This window comes from Pongo pygmaeus, chromosome 4, assembly GCF_028885625.2.
Source record: "Pongo pygmaeus isolate AG05252 chromosome 4, NHGRI_mPonPyg2-v2.0_pri, whole genome shotgun sequence".
NCBI lineage: Eukaryota > Metazoa > Chordata > Mammalia > Primates > Hominidae > Pongo > Pongo pygmaeus.
Window position 1 is genome coordinate 136,575,349 of NC_072377.2, and position 18,990 is coordinate 136,594,338.

The 18,990-nt window shown below is 54.8% G+C and overlaps 2 protein-coding genes across 2 annotated transcripts; both read left to right on the forward strand.

The window, feature by feature from the left end:
- The first annotated feature begins 908 nt into the window (after positions 1-908).
- Positions 909-3,452, forward strand: IL3 (interleukin 3). The gene is made up of 5 exons (XM_054489464.1): positions 909-1,122; positions 1,221-1,262; positions 2,557-2,646; positions 2,771-2,812; positions 2,916-3,452. Exons 1-5 carry the CDS (start codon positions 961-963, stop codon positions 3,036-3,038), a joined length of 459 nt encoding a protein of 152 aa, XP_054345439.1. The 5' UTR covers positions 909-960; the 3' UTR covers positions 3,039-3,452.
- Positions 3,453-14,021: 10,569 nt separating this feature from the next.
- Positions 14,022-16,411, forward strand: CSF2 (colony stimulating factor 2). Its single transcript, XM_054489465.1, has 4 exons — positions 14,022-14,215; positions 14,318-14,359; positions 15,047-15,172; positions 15,986-16,411. Exons 1-4 carry the CDS (start codon positions 14,057-14,059, stop codon positions 16,091-16,093), a joined length of 435 nt encoding a protein of 144 aa, XP_054345440.1. The 5' UTR covers positions 14,022-14,056; the 3' UTR covers positions 16,094-16,411.
- Positions 16,412-18,990: the final 2,579 nt, after the last annotated feature.

Sequence of the window (18,990 nt, forward strand, 5' to 3'; positions counted from 1 at the left end):
GAGGCCCAGTCTGAAACCAGGGAGTTGCTCTCCTTTCTCCTCTCCTCCCTTGACCTCGCCCCTCAGACCATGCCAATTCTAACTCCTAAACCTCCCAGGCCAGCCCCTCCCCCAGCTCCCAGTGACAGTGTCCTCCAGAGCTCCTGTCCTCAGGTACCTGAGCTCAGCTCTTGGTGCTACCAGAGGGACTGCCAGGGGCTGCAGCCAGGCCTCCTGCAGGGGCTGAGTCCCACAATGCAGGGAACAGCCATGCCACTGCTAGCAGACCAGTAAGAGAATGGCCACCTGGGGCCTGAGGGCCCTCGGCCACCCATCAGAAACAAAGTGTCGAGGACAAGCTGCCCGAAGCCCATGGGACAAACCACTGGGGACTGGAACACCAGTAATTCTGTATTGGGAGGGGGCACCAAGAGATGTACTTCTCAGAGCCTGAGGCTGCACGTGGATGTTTAGCAGCGTGACCGGCTACCAGACAAACTCTCATCTGTTCCAGTGGCCTCCTGGCCACCCACCAGGACCAAGCAGGGCGGGCAGCAGAGGGCCAGGGTAGTCCAGGTGATGGCAGATGAGATCCCACTGGGCAGGAGGCCTGAGTGAGCTGAGTCAGGCTTCCCCTTCCTGCCACAGGGGTCCTCTCACCTGCTGCCAGGCTTCCCATCTCTCATCCTCCTTGACAAGATGAAGTGATACCCTTTAAGTAATCTTTTTTCTTGTTTCACTGATCTTGAGTACTAGAAAGTCATGGATGAATAATTACGTCTGTGGTTTTCTATGGAGGTTCCATGTCAGATAAAGATCCTTCCGATGCCTGCCCCACACCACCACTAACCCTCCCCGCCCCGCCTTGCCCGGGGTTGTGGGCACCGTGCTGCTGCATATATAAGGCAGGAGGCTGTTGCCAACTCTTCAGAGCCCCACGAAGGACCAGAACAAGACACAGTGCCTCCTGCCGATCCAAATATGAGCTGCCTGCCCGTCCTGCTCCTGCTCCAACTCCTGGTCAGCCCCGGACTCCAAGCTCCCATGACCCAGACAACTTCCTTGAAGACAAGCTGGGTTAACTGCTCTAACATGATTGACGAAATTATAACACACTTAAAGCAGCCACCTTTGCCTTTGCTGGTGAGTAGCTGGGATAAGACTGGCCTGCAGCAGGGAGGGGTGGTGGCTGCCTCAGGCCAACAGGCCTCATGGGCCTTTCTCTCCCTTCACCCCCACAGGACTTCAACAACCTCAATGGGGAAGACCAAGACATTCTGATGGTAAGAGCTCAGCCCGTGTATCCCAATCCACTTCCTGCCTGGGTGACTTCAGCAAAGTCATTCCATCTTACCTAGCCTTGCTTTCTTCATCTGTAAAATAGGGTTAATAGCGCCTATCTCAGTGGGATTGTTATGACAATCAAATGGCAGTGTGCATGTTCTGGCCCAGCATCTGGCACTTAAGAGTTCAATACATGGCCACGGCCATGGCTATAATAATGAAAATGACTTTTAAATTAGAAAATGAAAAGGCAGTTCTAGGTGAGGAATACCAAGGGCCTTAAAGTCAGTTTTTGGTAGGGCAGACTCTGGACTGACAGACATAAATTTCCCCCTCAGATGTGCCAGCTTCTTTTTCCCTTAAAAAATTGAGTTTGTGTTTTCACCCTCATTGGCTGTGGCATTATCATTTACAGTTATTTTTCATGGTTCCAGTTGGTTGCAGTGGTTCTGTCTCACCTTTGCATGACATTTCTTGGGTCAAACAAGAAGTGGAAGCCTTTGCTGAGTTCCTGGGCCATCTGTGTTTGGGGCACTCACAGCTCACATGCTGCACCCATTTCCATGCTGGGGTCTCTGTGATTTTCTTCTTGATTTCTAGGAGACTTTAATTCAGTCAGGGCATGAACACTGTTATCAGCCTCTGAGCTACAAATACTTCCCTTGGAAAACCCCGTCTTTTGTAGAGCTTCTTTTTGGAGATATTTTTTCCCCCAAGTGCAGAAAGATCCACCTAGGTACCCCCTCCCCACCCTTTTTTTTTTTTTTTGAGACAGAGTCTCACTCTGTTGCCCAGGCTGGAGTGCAGTGGCACGATCTCAGCTCATGGCTACCTCTGCCTCCTGAGTTCAAGCGATTCTCCTGTCTCAGCCTCCCGAGTAGCTAGGATTACAGGCATGCACCACCACTCCCATTTGTGTATTTTTGGTAGAGACGGGGTTTCACCATATTGGTCAGGCTGGTCTTGAACTCAACCTCAGGTTATCTGCCTGCCTCGGCCTCCCAAAGTGCTGGGATTACAGGCTTGAGCCACCGCGCCCAGCCTACCTAGGCCCTTTATGTAGCTCACATGGAGCCAGAGACTGGGGGCTTGAGGAAACCAGGTCCTGCCTGCCACTCACTTCTAGGCCTGTGCCCTTGGGCAGGGACCCACCTGAGGCAAGAACGGGACTGGGAGGGAACCCGAGGATGTCCCCAACAGTGGGCTTGGGAAACTGTGGGGGTGACTTCCACCTGCTTGTGGGAGGGATACTCTGTAACCTTTCCCGCTTAAGTGTATTCTCTGCCCCGTTAGGAAAATAACCTCCGAAGGCCAAATCTGGAGGCATTCAACAAGGCTGTCAAGAGTTTACAGAACGCATCAGCAATCGAGAGCATTCTTAAGGTATGTGAAGCTGTTGAGGGTTTGGTATCCCTGTGTTGGCCCTGCCCTGCCTCTGAGGAGGACAGCAGGGCCCACTCCCTTTCCAAGGGAATCTCTGACCATCTGCTTTGGTCTCTTTCCACAGAATCTCCCGCCATGCCTGCCCATGGCCACGGCCGCACCCATGGTAAGCTGTCCCCCAAGATGCCCCTGTCATGGCTTGCTCCTCAGCTAGTCATCACCATTACAGCCTGAACTCACCTAATGCCACCTTCTTGGTTTCTTTATAGCGACATCCAATCCGTATCAAGGACGGTGACTGGAATGAATTCCGGAGGAAACTGACGTTCTATCTGAAAACCCTTGAGAATGCACAGGCTCAACAGATGACTTTGAGCGTCGAGATCTCTTGAGTCCAACGTCCAGCTCGTTCTCTGGGCCTTCTTACCACAGAGCCTCGGGACATCAAAAAAACAGCGGAACTTCTGAAACTTCTGGGTCATCTCTCACACAGTCCAGGACCAGAAGCATTTCACCTTTTCCTGCGGCATCAGATGAATTGTTAATTATCTAATTTCTGAAATGTGCAGCTCCCATTTGACCTTGTGCGGTTGTGTTCTCATTTTTATCCCATTGAGACTATTTATTTATGTATTTATTTATTTATTTATTGCCTTCTGGAGTGTGAAGTGTATTTATTTTAGCAGAGGAGCCATGTCCTGCTGCTTCTGCAAAAAACTCAGAGTGGGGTGGGGAGCACATTCATTTGTACCTCGAGTTTTAAGCTGGTTCCTAGGGATGTGTGAGAATAAACAAGACTCTGAACAACTGCTTTGTTCCCAGTGTCTCAATTTGACTCGGGACTTAGTGACCATTTTAGGGGAGACTGGTGTGCCACGAATCTTGGGTGGCTTGATCCTGCCACGTGGATGCTGTCTGGGTGAGCTTGTTCTCACACTGTCCTCCTGCCACCCCCATTTCCAGAAATGTGATGATAACTCTAGCAATCTTGAATATCCACAGAACTGCTACCAGGTACCAGGAGCCGTTCTGAGCATTTTACCTGTGCTATCTAACTTATTCCTCACCCCAACCAAGAGTATGTTTTCTCCGTTTCATGGGAAACTGAAGTTCAGCGTGGTTGAGCAACTGCCTAAGCTGATAGTGGCCCAGCTGGGGCTTGAATTCAGGTCCCCGGGGTCTGGAGCACGCTAATCCTGTGGCATGTCTCTCCCTAGTGGTCCTTCCAGAAACTGCAGCCGCCGCCCCTGCTCCTCCCAGTGCCAACGCCAGGGATCAACATCCCCTGACCCCCTCAATGCAGCAGGTTCTGCTGACACAGGCCACCCAATTCTTGATTTCATTCCTTTAAAACCCTCCAAGCCTGGAGTCTCCACCCCTGCCTAAGCCCCCAGCCTCTCCTGCCTGATGATTTAGCAGCCACCCTGTAGGCCTCCTGGCCAGCCCTGGAACTCACACCCTGACGATCTGCGCTCTACTAGGGAGCCAGATGGAGTTTTAGAAAATGCAAATCTGACCATGTGGATCTGTACTGAATCCCCCAGTCCTCGGGGTCTTCTGGACCTCGTCCACATCCTTAGGGCAACGTATAAGGCTCGCCTCCACCTGTTGCTTTTATTTCCCCCATGGCTACCACCTAATCAAAGCTCCAGCCAACAGGAGTGCTGGGACTTCCTAGACAGGCTTCCATGAAGCCTCTCTTCATGCCCCGGAGCTTCTATCCACATTGTCACCTCAGTCTGGCATGTCCTTCCTTGGCATGATGAGTTCCTATTCCATGGACCAACTCAAACTCTACCCACCTCTGGACTGTCCACACCATCCCAGGATGGGGCCCTCCTCCAAAATAGGTGGGTACACAGGGACCCACTGGAGGGACAGCCATTGTGGCCCAGAGGTGGTGCAGACCAGCCTGGAGGCAGAAGGCAGGAGGCTGGGACATCCCGAGTGTGGCTTCAGTCTGCCGCCTGGCCCTTTAGCCCTGAGTGCCCCCCTCTAACTCCCCTGCACACCACCCTGTGGCCCTCCTCAGTCTGCTGGTGGAAGGAGGGGCAGAGGGGCCTTCCTCTGTCACCACGTAAGCAGCAATAGCATCCTCTCTGATTCCTCCCAAGTCCCAGAAAAGGATCAGAGGCTGACACCAGGTGCAGGGGTCCTGTCCCCCTTTTTCCTCTTTTCCACCTTGATCCATCCCTCCCTTGAGGTTATGAATAAGGAACAGCCTGGCTGCTTGAATGTGACTGGAGATGATGGAAGATTTATCTGCTACAGGCTCAGAACTCTATTTCCCTAAATTCTTCCCCCTAAAAAATCGTCATGTTTCCACAGAAGAACTCTCTTCTCCCCCTCCCCCCACCTTTCCCCAGCCTGGCTCACTGAGGGCATTGCGCGGGGACCAGGGGATGTTACTTGGACTTAGCCTGGGAGGAGATACAGAGGATGCTGCTGCAGTTTCTGGATTGACCACTAGAGGGAGGTGTGTGCCACTGGTCTCAGGGCACACCAGGTGTCCTGGAGGAGCCAGGCCTGAGAGGGTAGGGTGAGAGGTCTGACTCTGGACTCGGTTTCCCAAGTCTCCTGCACACCCAGCCCCCCCAGCCCTCACTTTCCCTCCCTCTCACACGTGACAGCTGGTCCTGTTTTCATCCTGGGCTGAGGCAGCATTTGTGCCCCAGCCCCATGTTCCCAGATGAGACGCTGCTTGCCACCTTCTCTTCACACCCTGGAGAGTGGGTCAGCAGCCGTCTCCTCTGCTGGTCCTGTGTTATGACTGATGCCTGCAAGAGGCAGGGTTAGTGGTTGGATCAGACACAGACCTGGTGCACGAGGCCAGTCGGCAGGACCTGTGGCTGGTGGAGGGTAGCAGGTGGAGGTGACATGCTGGAGAGGGCAGTGGGTGGACCTTTTCAGATGCGCTGGGGGCTCCTTGCTGACCTTCTGGAATAGTATAGATTGCAGCTTAAAGCCAGACTGGGGCCAGAACCAAGTGGCAGTCAGTTCCTGGACAGGTTGGGGGAATTTCTACATGCTTTAGACAGAAGGTTTATGTTCCCTCCAAATTTGTATGTTAAAATTGAATCCCCACTGTGATGGTATTAGGATGTGGAGCCTGTCCTTTGGGCCAGGTCTATGTGTCCAGATGGCACCAGGGGGCAGCATCGCCCCATTATAAATCCCAGAACCACCAGAGAAGGCCCAAGTTCCTGCCTTCCCACATCCCAGGTGTCAGACGCTCAGGGGGAAGGTGGATCACAGCTCTCAGCCAGGAATTTTATTTTTCACTTAAAAACTATTGTTGGAGTGAGACTCCATCTCAAAAAAGAATACTATTGTTTTTCATTGGAGGGGAAAATGGGAAAGTGTATATACTCTTTACTGAAAAACTTAGAAATGCAGAAAAATCGAACAAAGGGAAAATTGACAGAAAGGCAAGTGCCTAAGGAGGGCAGAACTCAGAAGGCACAACAAGCCTTACCCCTTGACAGGAATCCTCCCACTCCAGGAAGGGGCTCTGTTCCCCCTGCCCTGGCCTCAAGCCCCCATTTGACTCAGTGGAGCAACTGCTCTGAGGACCCTCCACGGCTCCCCCAGGCTGGGGCGGGCATAGGTAAGACACTGGGACAGGCCTTTCGGGCCTCCTGGCCTTGTGCAGTTGGCCCAGCACAGTGTGGTGGGGGTCATTACAGACAGCACAGGACCGAAGGACGGGCGTGGACCTCATCGGAGGCACTGCCTATGGGTGGCACAGAAGGGGCCTGAGAGAGAAGTTCATCCAGCAGAGAAGGGTGGGAAAGGCACAGGGAAGGAAGGAGGCAGATGCCCTGGGGGAGGAGGGCATGGAGGTCGAGAAGACAAGGTAAGCGGAGGCACAGGAGAGTCTAAGCAGTGGAGAGGCCAGAGTGTGGCTGGGTGCCAAGTGTCCAAGGTGAAGGCTGCGCCCTGGGTCACTGCTTTTGCCCCTGGAGCCCAGCCAGCCTGGGCCCCAGGCACCTCTGGGTCTTAGCTAGTTTCTTCTCCCCATTCCTCCCTCTCTGATCCCAGGCCAGCCCAGCCCGGCCTGGCTACTGTGGAGACAGTAAGACTGGATGACCGTGGCCTGAGAAAGGGTGGGTGGAGGGAGGCAGAAGGACAGGATGGAGCCATGGCTGACACTGTGTGTTTAACACCAACAGGAAAGAGCAAGGGCAGAGGGAGAGAGGTGCTGGAGGAAATAGGGGGTGGTCCAGCAGAGGGGAATCCCTGGACCCAGGAAGATGGGGGACCCATGGTGGGAGAGAGGGAGAGGAGGCAGAGGTGGTATGGACCAGGGGTCGGGGCTAGGGGCCCAACTTTCCCCCTTGAAAGCCTCAGGTCAAGCTCAACGAGGTGGATCAGCAAAGTTGCTGCTGCCCTTCTGGACTGAGAAGGGACTCGAAGAATCCCCACAATGACCCAGGCACCCACGTTGTGATTATCCCCATTACATAGACAGAGACTGAGGCAGAAAAATGAAGGTTATTTGAATCCAGAGCCTCTGAATCCTTAAGCAACAGTGGTTCACTAATGCCCACCGAGGCCCAGGAATTCTTTAAGTCTGACTCTGGACGTGCCTGGGGTCCCCCTTGACTGGATCCAAGCCTCCCGTGTTAACTTCTGCCTTACAACCTCCTGGTTCCAGCCCCACAGTGAGCAGCGCAGCATTAGCGCCTCAGCTCCACGCTTCTCACCTGGCCACTCTCATACTGCCCAGTAAATGCCTCTACACGTCCATCTGTCCTGTCCTCCTACCCAGCACCCCTCTCCACAACCAACACACACATTGGGGGCTTAGATCCAGGGAGGTGGTCCTCTGTGCTCCTCTTTGTCTCTGTCCCCATGCCTTAAGGAACTTCTGAGAGAGACCCTGGCTCCCAGCTGTCCCCTGCCATGGCTGGTTGTCAAGGCCTCCTCCAGCTCCCACTCAGGCTCCCCAAAGACCCCAAGCTCAACTCCACCTCCAGCCATGGCTCATGAGTGACCCCTTCCCTTTCCCCTCCATGAGCCCTCCCTGCCCTGTGGGGTCCATGGACTCCTTCTGGTGTGAGGCCTCCTTCCCTCCTCTTCAGACTCATGAGCCCTTGACCCAGGGGGCTCCCGGGACCTGCTTCGGCAGAGACTTGCCTGGGGCCTGCACTTGGAGACTCAGCCCTTTCCTGGAGGGAAAGTGGGCTGTGCTGGAGACCAGCGGGCAGCAAGGACAGCAGGCTGTGGGGATGGCGTGTGTGCCCTGAGAGGGGCCAAGTCAGGGTGTCAGGGAGGGAGGACAGCTGCGGGGAGGCAACAGAGGGCAGCGGGCGCCAGAGCGAAGGCCAAGCAGCAGAGCAGGGGTCTCCTTCCCTGCCTCCCTTCGTGAGCACCGGCTGCGCACGTGCTCTGTGTCCTGATCCCATGGGCCCGGCCGAGGCCCTCCTGAGCATGAGGAATAAAAACACTGGGCAGTCGCCACTACCATTCAGAGAGCCTTGAATCAGGGAGGATGCCCCATGCAGTGGGTCTGTGATCAACATGACTCCCCTGCTCTCCCAGGCTGATGGCCAGACTCAAAAGCTGCCCCTCGCAGCCCTGGACCACCTCCTCCCCACCAGGACAAGTGGAAAGACTGAGGAGGATGGTTCCCTGTCCTGGTGTTCCAAGCTGGCTCTTTCTGGAAAATCTGTATGGCTCAGCCACTTTGCCATCAGTCAAGCTTGAGCACCAGGATGCAGGTGGCGTTTGCCTCCTGGGGCTGGGGTGGGGAGGCTTTAGGGCCCTGGGGAGGGATCTACCCAGGCCCACTTCCCATGAGGGAAACCTAAATTTACACTCACCTCCAGGGCATGAGAAGGCTGGGAGGCTGGTGCAGACCCTGGTAACCATTCCCCTCTCTTTGATGGACATGGAGACTGAGGCTAGATGGAGGCACCTAGCAAGCCAAAACAGAAAACCAAAACAGAAACACCTTCCCGTGCAGATATCCAGTGCATCTCCCAACAGCCTGCAAAAGTAGTGCTGCATGCCCTGTGGGGTGAGCCAGCTGGGGCTCAGAAGGGGCAGGCCACAGGCCAAGGACATGCAGCGAGCTGTGCCTGCCCAAACAGGGCCTCAGGGAAAGTCTGAGGGACCCGTGAGGGATCCAGAACTGTCTCGGAGGAGGCTCATTCCAGAACCACTCGTCATGCTGAGAGCAGAAAGCCCACATCTGCCACCTCAATTCTGACCCATCAGTTCCAGGGGGATGCAGGTGCACGAGCTGGGCAAGGGCCTGGGACTTCCACCCGGCATCTTCACCCAGACTCTAGCTCCAGACATAGAGGGCAGGAACGGATGCCCGCAGGACTTCAGAAATTATACAGGCTTCTGGTCTCATGATTTCTCCTGCTTTTGATTTTTAATGCACCTCCTGATGGCTCTTCCCAAGAGAGCACACATAGGCAGTGGCCCCTCTGGGTGCCTGATGATCCTCCCAGCCAGAGATGAGGCTCAGAGCAGAGACTCAGGAGCAGGGAATGCATTTCCGGCCCTAGAGGGAGTACACCAGGCGAGTAGTAGACACAGGTCGGGAAGGGCGCTGTGGTGGGCAGGCCTGGCACACCCATGGAGTGTTGGTGTCCACAAGGACTCCTCTGCCTGAGTGATGTGCATGGTGGAGTCGCCAGATCCTGAGGGAAAACGAGGAAGCCCCAAGAACAAAGAAGCAAACAAGGAGGTCTCATTGTCCTTGGCCATCCTCAAAAGTTGACACCCCGCCACTACTTCCTGCCTGGCTCACTCTCCACAGCCCCTCTGGTGTCAGGAGCCTCCTCTTTACCAGTGACTTCCAAATGCCCTGACTTCTGGACCCACATGACCACAACTGACTGAGTCTTCCTGGAGGTCCCCTGGCCTCTCAAACTTGCCATTCCAGTGCAGCATGGGCTGACCTCTCAAACCTCTCTGTGACCTTGTGTCTCCCCCATCACAGCAAATGATCTCCATGTCTCTGCCTATGAGTGTGGGCCTTGTGCTCCCTGTCCCCCACCCCAAGGGACCACCAGAAGTGAGCTCTCTGAGTGCAAGGGGCCTGTGAGGTTCGTACTCTGCAGCAGACCCTCCCGGAAGCTTGGCTGAATAGATGCAGAGACCACACATGGTTGAGGGTTAATCACCCTCAGATCCTCCCAGGCCAGTCAAGACTCCCCAGTGCCAGGAACCCAGGAATACCAAGAGGCCAAACTGGAACTAGAGCTTGGCGACAGCAGCTTCCCTTTTTGAGGTGTACATTTGGGGACCGAGACAGAGGGGATGCAGGTGGGGACAGACTGGGGCTGAAACTGCAGAAGCCAGAAATGTTGCTTCATATGTCTGGTGTGGCCTGGAGTGACAAGAGAAAGACACACCACTCATGGTGCCATGCGGTACTAGGATCTCCTGTCGGTGATGCAGGACCCGGGAGCCCTGACTCAGGTGGAGGCCAGACTCCCTACCTCACCATGTGTGTCCAGTAAGGTGCCCTCTGGGGCTAGGGCTGGGCAAGGGGCAGCTGTCCCTGGAAACTCCAGCAGGCCTCACTCCTCTGCCCAGTTTGGGCTTCAGAAATCTCCCCTAGCACTGGGCAGAGGAGAAATTGAAGGATTGTCTCTTCCCTGGGAGGATCTCCCACAAAGTTTCCTGGGGCAGGCAACAGTTTCCTCTGTGAGGCAGTGGCCATTGACCCATTGTATAGATGCAGGGGTTGAAGCTCAGGGAGGAGGGACTTTCCTATGCTTCAGGGATCGGTGGTGGCTAGGTAAGGGCAAGAGCCCAAGCCTGGGGCATAGAGACGCCTGGATGGCAGGATCTGCTGGGGAAACTCTGCCTTCAGCCCAGACTTCCCTGGGATAGTCACAGGCCACTCCAGCCTACCTGCCAACACCTGGCAGGCATCTCTCTTTACAGCTGCCTTGAGGGGACAAGCACGCTGGGTCCAACCCCTGCTGGTCCAGCCAGGTGACCAGCATTTCCCAACTTCCTGACCCCAAGACAATAGAAAACGCTAGGATAGCAGGAACGGATATGGGTTCAAATTCTGGCTCTGCGGTCACTGATTGTGTGGACTGGGCTGACCACTGGTCTCCCAGATCTCATGTCCCCAGAGATAACAAGGACCCTCACCAAGGGTTGGACAGGTCAGAGAAGGATCAGATCAGCCCCAAAGCCTGTGCGGGGGTGCCATGGGACCGAAAGGACTTTGAGGCCCATTTCCTTCCCCTTGTGATAACGTCTCTCGTGATAAGGATCCAGGAGTGACTCAAGCCCCCATTTCCTACAGAGCCTGTGGGGTGGACACGCATAGGAAACTCCTTCCAGAGGGTTTTCTCCTGTCTCTGTAGGAAGGGGGGCCCCAGAGGGGTCATACCGCCCATCGTGGTCCCCGCCTCTGCCCTGCCACAGCCCCATCGGAGCCCCTGAGTCAGCATGGCTGGCTATCTGTTGACACTGTTTAAAATACGGTGCAATCTAGGAATGCCTGCCTGTGTCACGGCCTCAGCCCTGATGTCATCTTTCCATGAGAAAGATGTGTGGCTGCCCACAAACCTCATCACCAAACCCATGGATCTGTGTCCTGTATGTGCTGACTTGGGCACCTGCAGGCCACCACTGCCGAAATGGATTTCTCATTATGACTCTTGCTTTCCTCCTTTCCTTCCCTCCTAGGCCCTTGGCCACTGGCCTGTTACTTGCCCATCTGTTATGTCCCAGCCCTTAAACACAGCTTTGCTGGCCCTCAGCTCTTCTTCCTGAATAACTTCCGTGGCCTCAGCTACCACAGACATGTACCGCTGCCAGATCTGTCTCCTGTACATGCAGACTCTGAAACTCCAAAACTTCCCGTGGGCCTCGCGCTCTGAAGACCTGCTCCTTTGTCCCCTGGGGCCTCACCTTAGCCACGTGGACAGTAATTCTAACTCCTCTTACTCACATTCAAAGCACACTGTGGTGGGGAGGGGGTGAGTAGACTAATCTTGCTCCTCCATGGATGGGGTTAAAAAGTCCTTGGAGGCAGGACCCTGACCGTTTTTGTCATCCTTATATCCCTTTTCCCTGCTGGGAACCTAGTAGGTGCTCAAAAAATAATGAATGACTGAGTGACTTCACTACAGCACCAAGTCCTGTTGAGATTCTACCTCCTCAGTCCCTCTGGAGTCTGCCTGCTGTTCCTTATACCCATTCCTAAAACCCTAGGGCTCCCTGTGCCCAGAACATTCTCCCCTATCCTCTCCTGCCCCTCTCCTTCCAACCCAACGTGCCCACCTGACTTCTAGCCTTTCAGCCTGGGCTTGCAGGAAGGATCTCTAGTGAAGCTCTCTGGTCCCCTTAGATCCCCAAGCTAGAGAAAGTGGCTCTCTGGGATCCCTCAGCTCTGGACTTCCCCCTGCCGAGTCAAGGTCACACCATGGGAGGGTCCATTGCAGTCTGTTTCCTACCAGACTGAGAGCCTCAAGGGCCAAATGTGAGGGCCAGTGGGAGGGTCCCATTCACCTTCTCCCCAGAACAGGTCCTGGTGTGGATTGGAAAGACTTGTTGACTGACTGTCTGAGCTATGACAACTCATTTCTAGGAGGAAAGTGACCTTCTCTCCCAGATGGGTCATACAGGCTCTCTGCCTCCCTGGCCATCAGCTGAACCACTGTGTATGGCTCCCTTCCCTGCCCTCCAGCCTCCAGGGTGCTATCCAACACATGTGATATCTACGTGTAGTATCCATGTCCTCATCTCTCCCCCGAGAGCTCCCTGGAAAGACCTGAGCCAAGGCCTTGCAAAAAAGGTAGAGGAAGGGCCAGGGCCTGGACATTTCATGTTCCCACCCCAGCCTGGCCACCTAGGAGTGTTCTACGTGGGCTCAGATGAATGGGGCTGGCCTCACAGTGGGGTCTGGAGGACTAAGGTTTGGCTTCTCTATGCAAGGTCAGAAAAACTCCCACAGTACAGGGAAACTGGCCAGGGCTGCAGACTCAGACCACAGTGCTAAAGCCATGAATTCCACCTGCTCTCTGAAGGCTCGCCAACCTGAGTCTAGCAGAATGTTCTCACTTGTGTCCAACCCCACCGGTTTAGGCTGAATCAGCCTCTCGGGCCCAGAGGCACTGCACCTGGGGTAGGGAGCTTCTCCAGTATCAGGGTCACCTTCAGAGGCCTGGAGCCTTTCATAAAGCAGGTAAGAGGACTCAATAGATGCAGCTGCATGGAAAACATCCCCCCCTCCACCATGCACCTATATGTACAGACACAACCAATCACAGCAGCACACATACACCCAGAAATGGGCACGTGTGGGCCCACACCCCTTTAGCTATGAAACCCAGGCACGGGGCAGCTTGAGCCAGATACCTTGTGCAAACACAAACTCGTGCTGTCTTCTCTGAACTCCATTGTGAAAATCAAACACTTGTCAGTCCCTCAAGAGCCTTTAGATTTCCTACTTCCACAGAAAGCCCTCTGGAGTTGGGGGATGCTGGGGTTATGTAGGAAATTAAGCCTAGAGGGCCTTGCTGGGGAAGCCATTGTCCCTGTACTTGAGATGGGTGCAGCCACAGCCCTGGAGCCAGCCTGAAGCTCCTGGTGCCTTCTGGGGGCTACATATAGGAGTGTAGTGCCCACCTCAGAGAGGCAAACTTGCTCTGCAGAGGGAATCAAGGTTCACATAACCAGAGAGAGGAGTCACTCAGCAAGGTGGCTCCAGAGCCAAGAGTCAGACTCTGAGTCCTGACTTGACCCAGCCCCACCCCCTCTGAAGCTTGCTGAGAGTGGCTGCAGTCTCGCTGCTGGATGTGCACATGGTGGTCATTCCCTCTGCTCACAGGGGCAGGGGTCCCCCCTTACTGGACTGAGGTTGCCAGCTGCTCCGGGTCCTGGGTGGGAGCCCATGTGAACCGTCAGTGGGGCAGGTCTGTGACAGCTCCCCTCACACTCCAGTCTCTCACAGTGGCCAGAGAAGAGGAAAGCTGGAGTCAGAATGAGGCACCAGGGCGGGCACAGCCTGTCCAAAGGCCCCTGGGATTACAGGCAGGATGGGGAGCCCTACCTAAGTGTCTCCCACGCCCCACCCCAGCCATTCCGGGCCAGGAAGTCCAAACTGTGCCCCTCAGAGGGAGGGGGCAGCCTCAGGCCCATTCAGACTGCCCAGGGAGGGCTGGAGAGCCCTCAGGAAGGCGGGCGGGTGGGCTGTCGGTTCTTGGAAAGGTTCATTAATGAAAACCCCCAAGCCTGACCACCTAGGGAAAAGGCTCACCGTTCCCATGTGTGGCTGATAAGGGCCAGGAGATTCCACAGTTCAGGTAGTTCCCCCGCCTCCCTGGCGTTTTGTGGTCACCATTAATCATTTCCTCTGTGTATTTAAGAGCTCTTTTGCCAGTGAGCCCAGTACACAGAGAGAAAGGCTAAAGTTCTCTGGAGGATGTGGCTGCAGAGCCTGCTGCTCTTGGGCACTGTGGCCTGCAGCATCTCTGCACCCGCCCGCTCGCTCAGCCCCAGCACGCAGCCCTGGGAGCATGTGAATGCCATCCAGGAGGCCCGGCGTCTCCTGAACCTGAGTAAAGACACTGCTGCTGAGATGGTAAGTGAGAGAGAGAGTGTGGGCCCGTGCCTAGGCCACCCAGCTGGCCCCAGACTGGCCACGCCTGTCAGCTTGATAACATGACATTTTCCTTTTCTACAGAATGAAACAGTAGAAGTCGTCTCAGAAATGTTTGACCTCCAGGTAAGATGCTTCTCTCTGACATAGCTTTCCAGAAGCCCCTGCCCTGGGGTGGAAGTGGGGACTCCATTTTAGATGGTACCTCACAGGGTTGTCCACTTTCTCTCCAGTCAGCTGGCTGCAGGAGGAAGGGGTAGCAACTGGGTGCTCAAGAGGCTGCTGGCCGTGCCCCTATGGCAGTCACATGAGCTCCTTTATCAGCTGAGTAGCCATAGGCAGACCTAGCATTCAACGGCCAGGAGTCACCAGGGGACGGGTGGTAAAGTGGGGGTCACTTCATGAGACAGGAGCTGTGGGTCTGGGGCGCTCACTGTGCCCTGAGACCAAGTCCTGTTGAGACAGTGCTGACTACAGAGAGGCACAGAGGGGTTTCAGGAACAACCCTTGCCCACCCAGCAGGTCCAGGTGAGGCCCCACCCCCCTCTCCCTGAATGATGGGGTGAGAGTCCCCTCCTTCCCTAAGGCTGGGCTCCTCTCCAGGTGCCGCTGAGGGTGGCCTGGGCTGGGCAGTAAGAAGGGTAGGCTCGTGCCTGCCATGGACAGGGCAGGGTCTATGACTGGACCCAGCCTGTGCCCCTCCCAAGCCCTACTCCTGGGGGCTGGGAACAGCAGCAGAAAGGAGTGGTAGAGAGTTCCTGTACCACTGTGGGCACTTGGCCACTGCTCACCGAGGAACGACATTTTCCACAGGAGCCGACCTGCCTACAGACCCGCCTGGAGCTGTACAAGCAGGGCCTGCGGGGCAGCCTCACCAAGCTCAAGGGCCCCTTGACCATGATGGCCAGCCACTACAAGCAGCACTGCCCTCCAACCCCGGTGAGTGTCTACGGCAGGGCCTCCAGCAGGAATGTCTTAATCTAGGGGGTGGGGTCGACATGGGGAGAGATCTATGGCTGTGGGTGTTCAGGACCCCAGGGGGTTTCCGTGCCAACAGTTATGTAATGATTAGCCCTCCAGAGAGGAAGCAGACGGCCCATTTCATCCCAAGGAGTCAGAGCCACGGAGCGCTGAAGCCCACAGTGCTCCCCAGCAGGAGCTGCTCCTATCCTGGTCATTATTGTCATTATGGTTAATGAGGTCAGAGGTGAGGCAAACCCAAGGAAACTTGGGGCCTGCCCAAGACCCAGAGGAAGTGCCCAGGCCCAAGTGCCACCTCCTGGCAGGACTTTCCTCTGGCCCCACATGGGGCTTGATCCTTGAATTGCAGAGGATCAAGGAAGGGAGGCTACTTGGAATGGACAAGGACCTCAGGCACTCCTTCCTGCGGGAAGGGAGCAAAGTCTGTGGCCTTGACTCCACTCCTTCTGGGTGCCCAGAAACGACCTCAGCCCAGCTGCCTGGCTCTGCCCTGGGACCAAAAAGGCAGGCGTTTGACTGCCCAGAAGGCCAACCTTAGGCTGGCACTTAAGTCAGGCCCTTGACTCTGGCTGCCACTGGCAGAGCTATGTACTCCTTGGGGAACACGTGGGTGGCAGCAGCGTCACCTGACCCAGGTCAGTGGGTGTGTCCTGGAGTGGGCCTCCTGGCCTCTGTGTTCTAAGAGGCAGTAGAGAAACATGCTGGTGCTTCCTTCCCCCATGTTACCCACTTGCCTGGACTCAAGTGTTTTTTATTTTTCTTTTTTCAAAGGAAACTTCCTGTGCAACCCAGATTATCACCTTTGAAAGTTTCAAAGAGAACCTGAAGGACTTTCTGCTTGTCATCCCCTTTGACTGCTGGGAGCCAGTCCAAGAGTGAGACTGGCCGGATGAGGCTGGCCAAGCCGGGGAGCTGCTCTCTCATGAAACAAGAGCTAGAAACTCAGGGTGGTCATCTTGGAGGGACCGAGGGGTGCGCCAGAGCCACAGTGGGAGTGGCCCGGACCTGCCCTGGGCCACACTGACCCTCACACAGGCATGGCAGAAGAATGGGAATATTTTATACGGACAGAAATCAGTAATATTTATATATTTATATTTTTCAAATATTTATTTATTTATTTATTTAAGTTCATACTCCATATTTATTCAAGATGTTTTACCGTAATAATTATTATTAAAAATATGCTCCTACTTGTCCAGTGTTCTAGTTTGTTTTCGACCATGAGCAAATGCCAGTGGTACCTGCCTTCCCACGAGGCAGGGAAGGGAGGAAACGGGGAGGTGGAGAGGGGGCAGAGGCCTGCCAGGGGTTGGGCACTATCCGAGGGCCAACACTGTCAGAGCAGAGGGGAGGTGAGAGCCGGGCATAGGTGTGGAATTCTGCACACCTGGACAGGTTTCCCGGGATGCTCCAGGGCTTCCACCCCAGAGAATGGCTCTCAAGTTCACCTGGAAGTCCAAGTGACCAGCCCAGGGAACTCTTATCCCAGAGAAGGGCATCACCCTCCCTGGGGAGGCCTGGGGGTTGGCTGGTCACTGGCTGAACAGGCCCACCCTGGCATCAGGCAAAACACCTGCCCTGTAGAGGCCTTGGCCCCTGTGCCCCACGCCCTGCCCCTCACGCTTTGGGATTCAACCACTCCGAAAGTAAACAGCAAATAGACCAACTGTTCAGGGGAAAACAAATCAAACCACAGGGGTCACAGTGCAACTTATTTACCAAACTTGCCCCAAAATGGGTGATCTTAATCTCTGAGAGTCAGAATGTAAGGTCATAATTTGTTGGTACGTGGCTGTAGTGCCGCATTTTTCTGAATTGGTTTTTATTTTTACATGAAATTTTGAATCTAATCAGGCACTTTCCCCTAAAACTCATGGCCTGCAGGCTAAAGACAAAGTAGGCCTCCTCCTTCTCCTTACTTTGACAGCTGGGCTCAAGGCCTTGTTCCTGAACCTGTTCCCTCATCTCCTTCCAGGACTATGAGGAAGTGGATGTGCCCCAAGTCTTAGGTGGGCAGCAGGGCCAGCTTCTCCTTGACAGGTGGGCCTGGGGAAGCTGGCTCGTGGCAGCTTTAGCCCCTGCCTGGCACTGTCTGCAGTCATGCGCCCACCATCCCTCTTGCTCTCTCTGCTTCAGTCAGCACCTGCAGACGGCGCCGGGCCTGGCCAGAGACCCACTCAATGCTCATGCAGAAAGACCGTGACTTCAGGTGTGATTACAAATAAGAAGTCAGGGTGAGTGCTCAGGATGAAGCCTGAGTGTCAGCACAGGCAAGAATCCATGAAGTGTGCTGTGGTTGTTGAAAATGCATGAAAATCACATCTTGCCCAGCTATAAGGTCCTCTCTGCCTTCTGCGTAAGCCAGTGATGACTGATAAGAGGTTTAGCACTTCCTTAGACTCACATATATAAGTACCCCTCTCCACAGAAATGCTGCCAAGCCCAGGGCTTGGACCAGCTTGGAGTCACCTTCAAGTAATACCATGCACCTGTACGTGCTCCTGGCTCGTGTGCTCTGGGGGTCAGAAAGCCATTCTTCCCAATGAAAGTAGCCACGATATCTCCCCACGAAAATCACACAGCAATCTGTGCTGAGATTCAGAAAGAACTCTCAGCTGACAATAACACATACAAGGTAAGTCTGGGTCTCCATCAAACGTTATTTTGCTCTTAGTGCCCCTTTGTGCTCCTGACCAATTTCTCTGGCTTCCAGGGTTCCTTCAATAGGCCCCAGAAAACCAGTGAGGTAAGAAATAGCTACCCCAGGACCTTTCACACCACATTTGAACAGGGAGAGAGAGATCTCACCAGTCAGTGCCCAGGGAAGAGATAACAACAAGGGATAGTGGAGTGAGAAATCTGGGAGAAAGCTCAGAGTGTGGGGATGGAACCTCCAGCTCAGTCAGCAGGTAAGCCTCCCAACCAAGTGCAGCCCTGAGCCCAGGGAGACACCAGATGCCCAATGCCTCCACTGCTCGGCCTGCAAGGCCCACAGGTCTCCTTGTGGGAGAATCAGGGTAGGGCCTGAGCTTGGGTCCAGGGCTCCTTCCAGCCAGGTTGACCAGGGATGGATGAGGCTGGGTCATCTGGTGCCCTGCTGTGCACCAGAGCCCCAAACCTGTTTCAGGAGCTCTGCTATGAGGAGTTCACAAGGAACTTTACCTTCACCCTTAAGGGTCTCATTAACAAATATGACAAACAGGACCATCACATAACGAAGGTTTACATGGACATGGAAGAGCTCACCAAAATCTGCCCAAAGCTGAAAATACATTGCTGTTTGTCTCTTAGCGGAACCTGAGACATCATTTCCCTGCACCATAGCCAGGGGCCCAGTGAGGCAAAGGGCTTTTATACACCCTGCCTGCCACCTGCAAGGTCTCTGGTGCTACTCCTAGGCCACAGGTGGCTATCCTCTGGAATTGTCTTCAATCTAAAAGAAGTCCACTCACTGACACAGGGTGGAGGGTGGGGAGTGGAGGGCTGGGTGTGAGGAAATGGCAATTCAGAGATTCTCAGGGTTTCTGTCTGTGCTCTCTGCCAAGCCCCCATGCACAGGGATCAGCGTGGGATAGGTCTGAGACAGGTCAGAGCAGGACTGGTCATGGACTCAGGCTGAGGTCATGGACTTGAACTGAGAGCCAGTGCAAGCTTGCTCCAGTTTGCCCTGTCCTTGGGGCCTCTTTTGGATGATGAACCCCACTGAGAACCCATGATGGGGGGATGAGCAGCAGTTTGCAGGGGCATGCCTGGAGAAGTGACTGAGCTGCCTC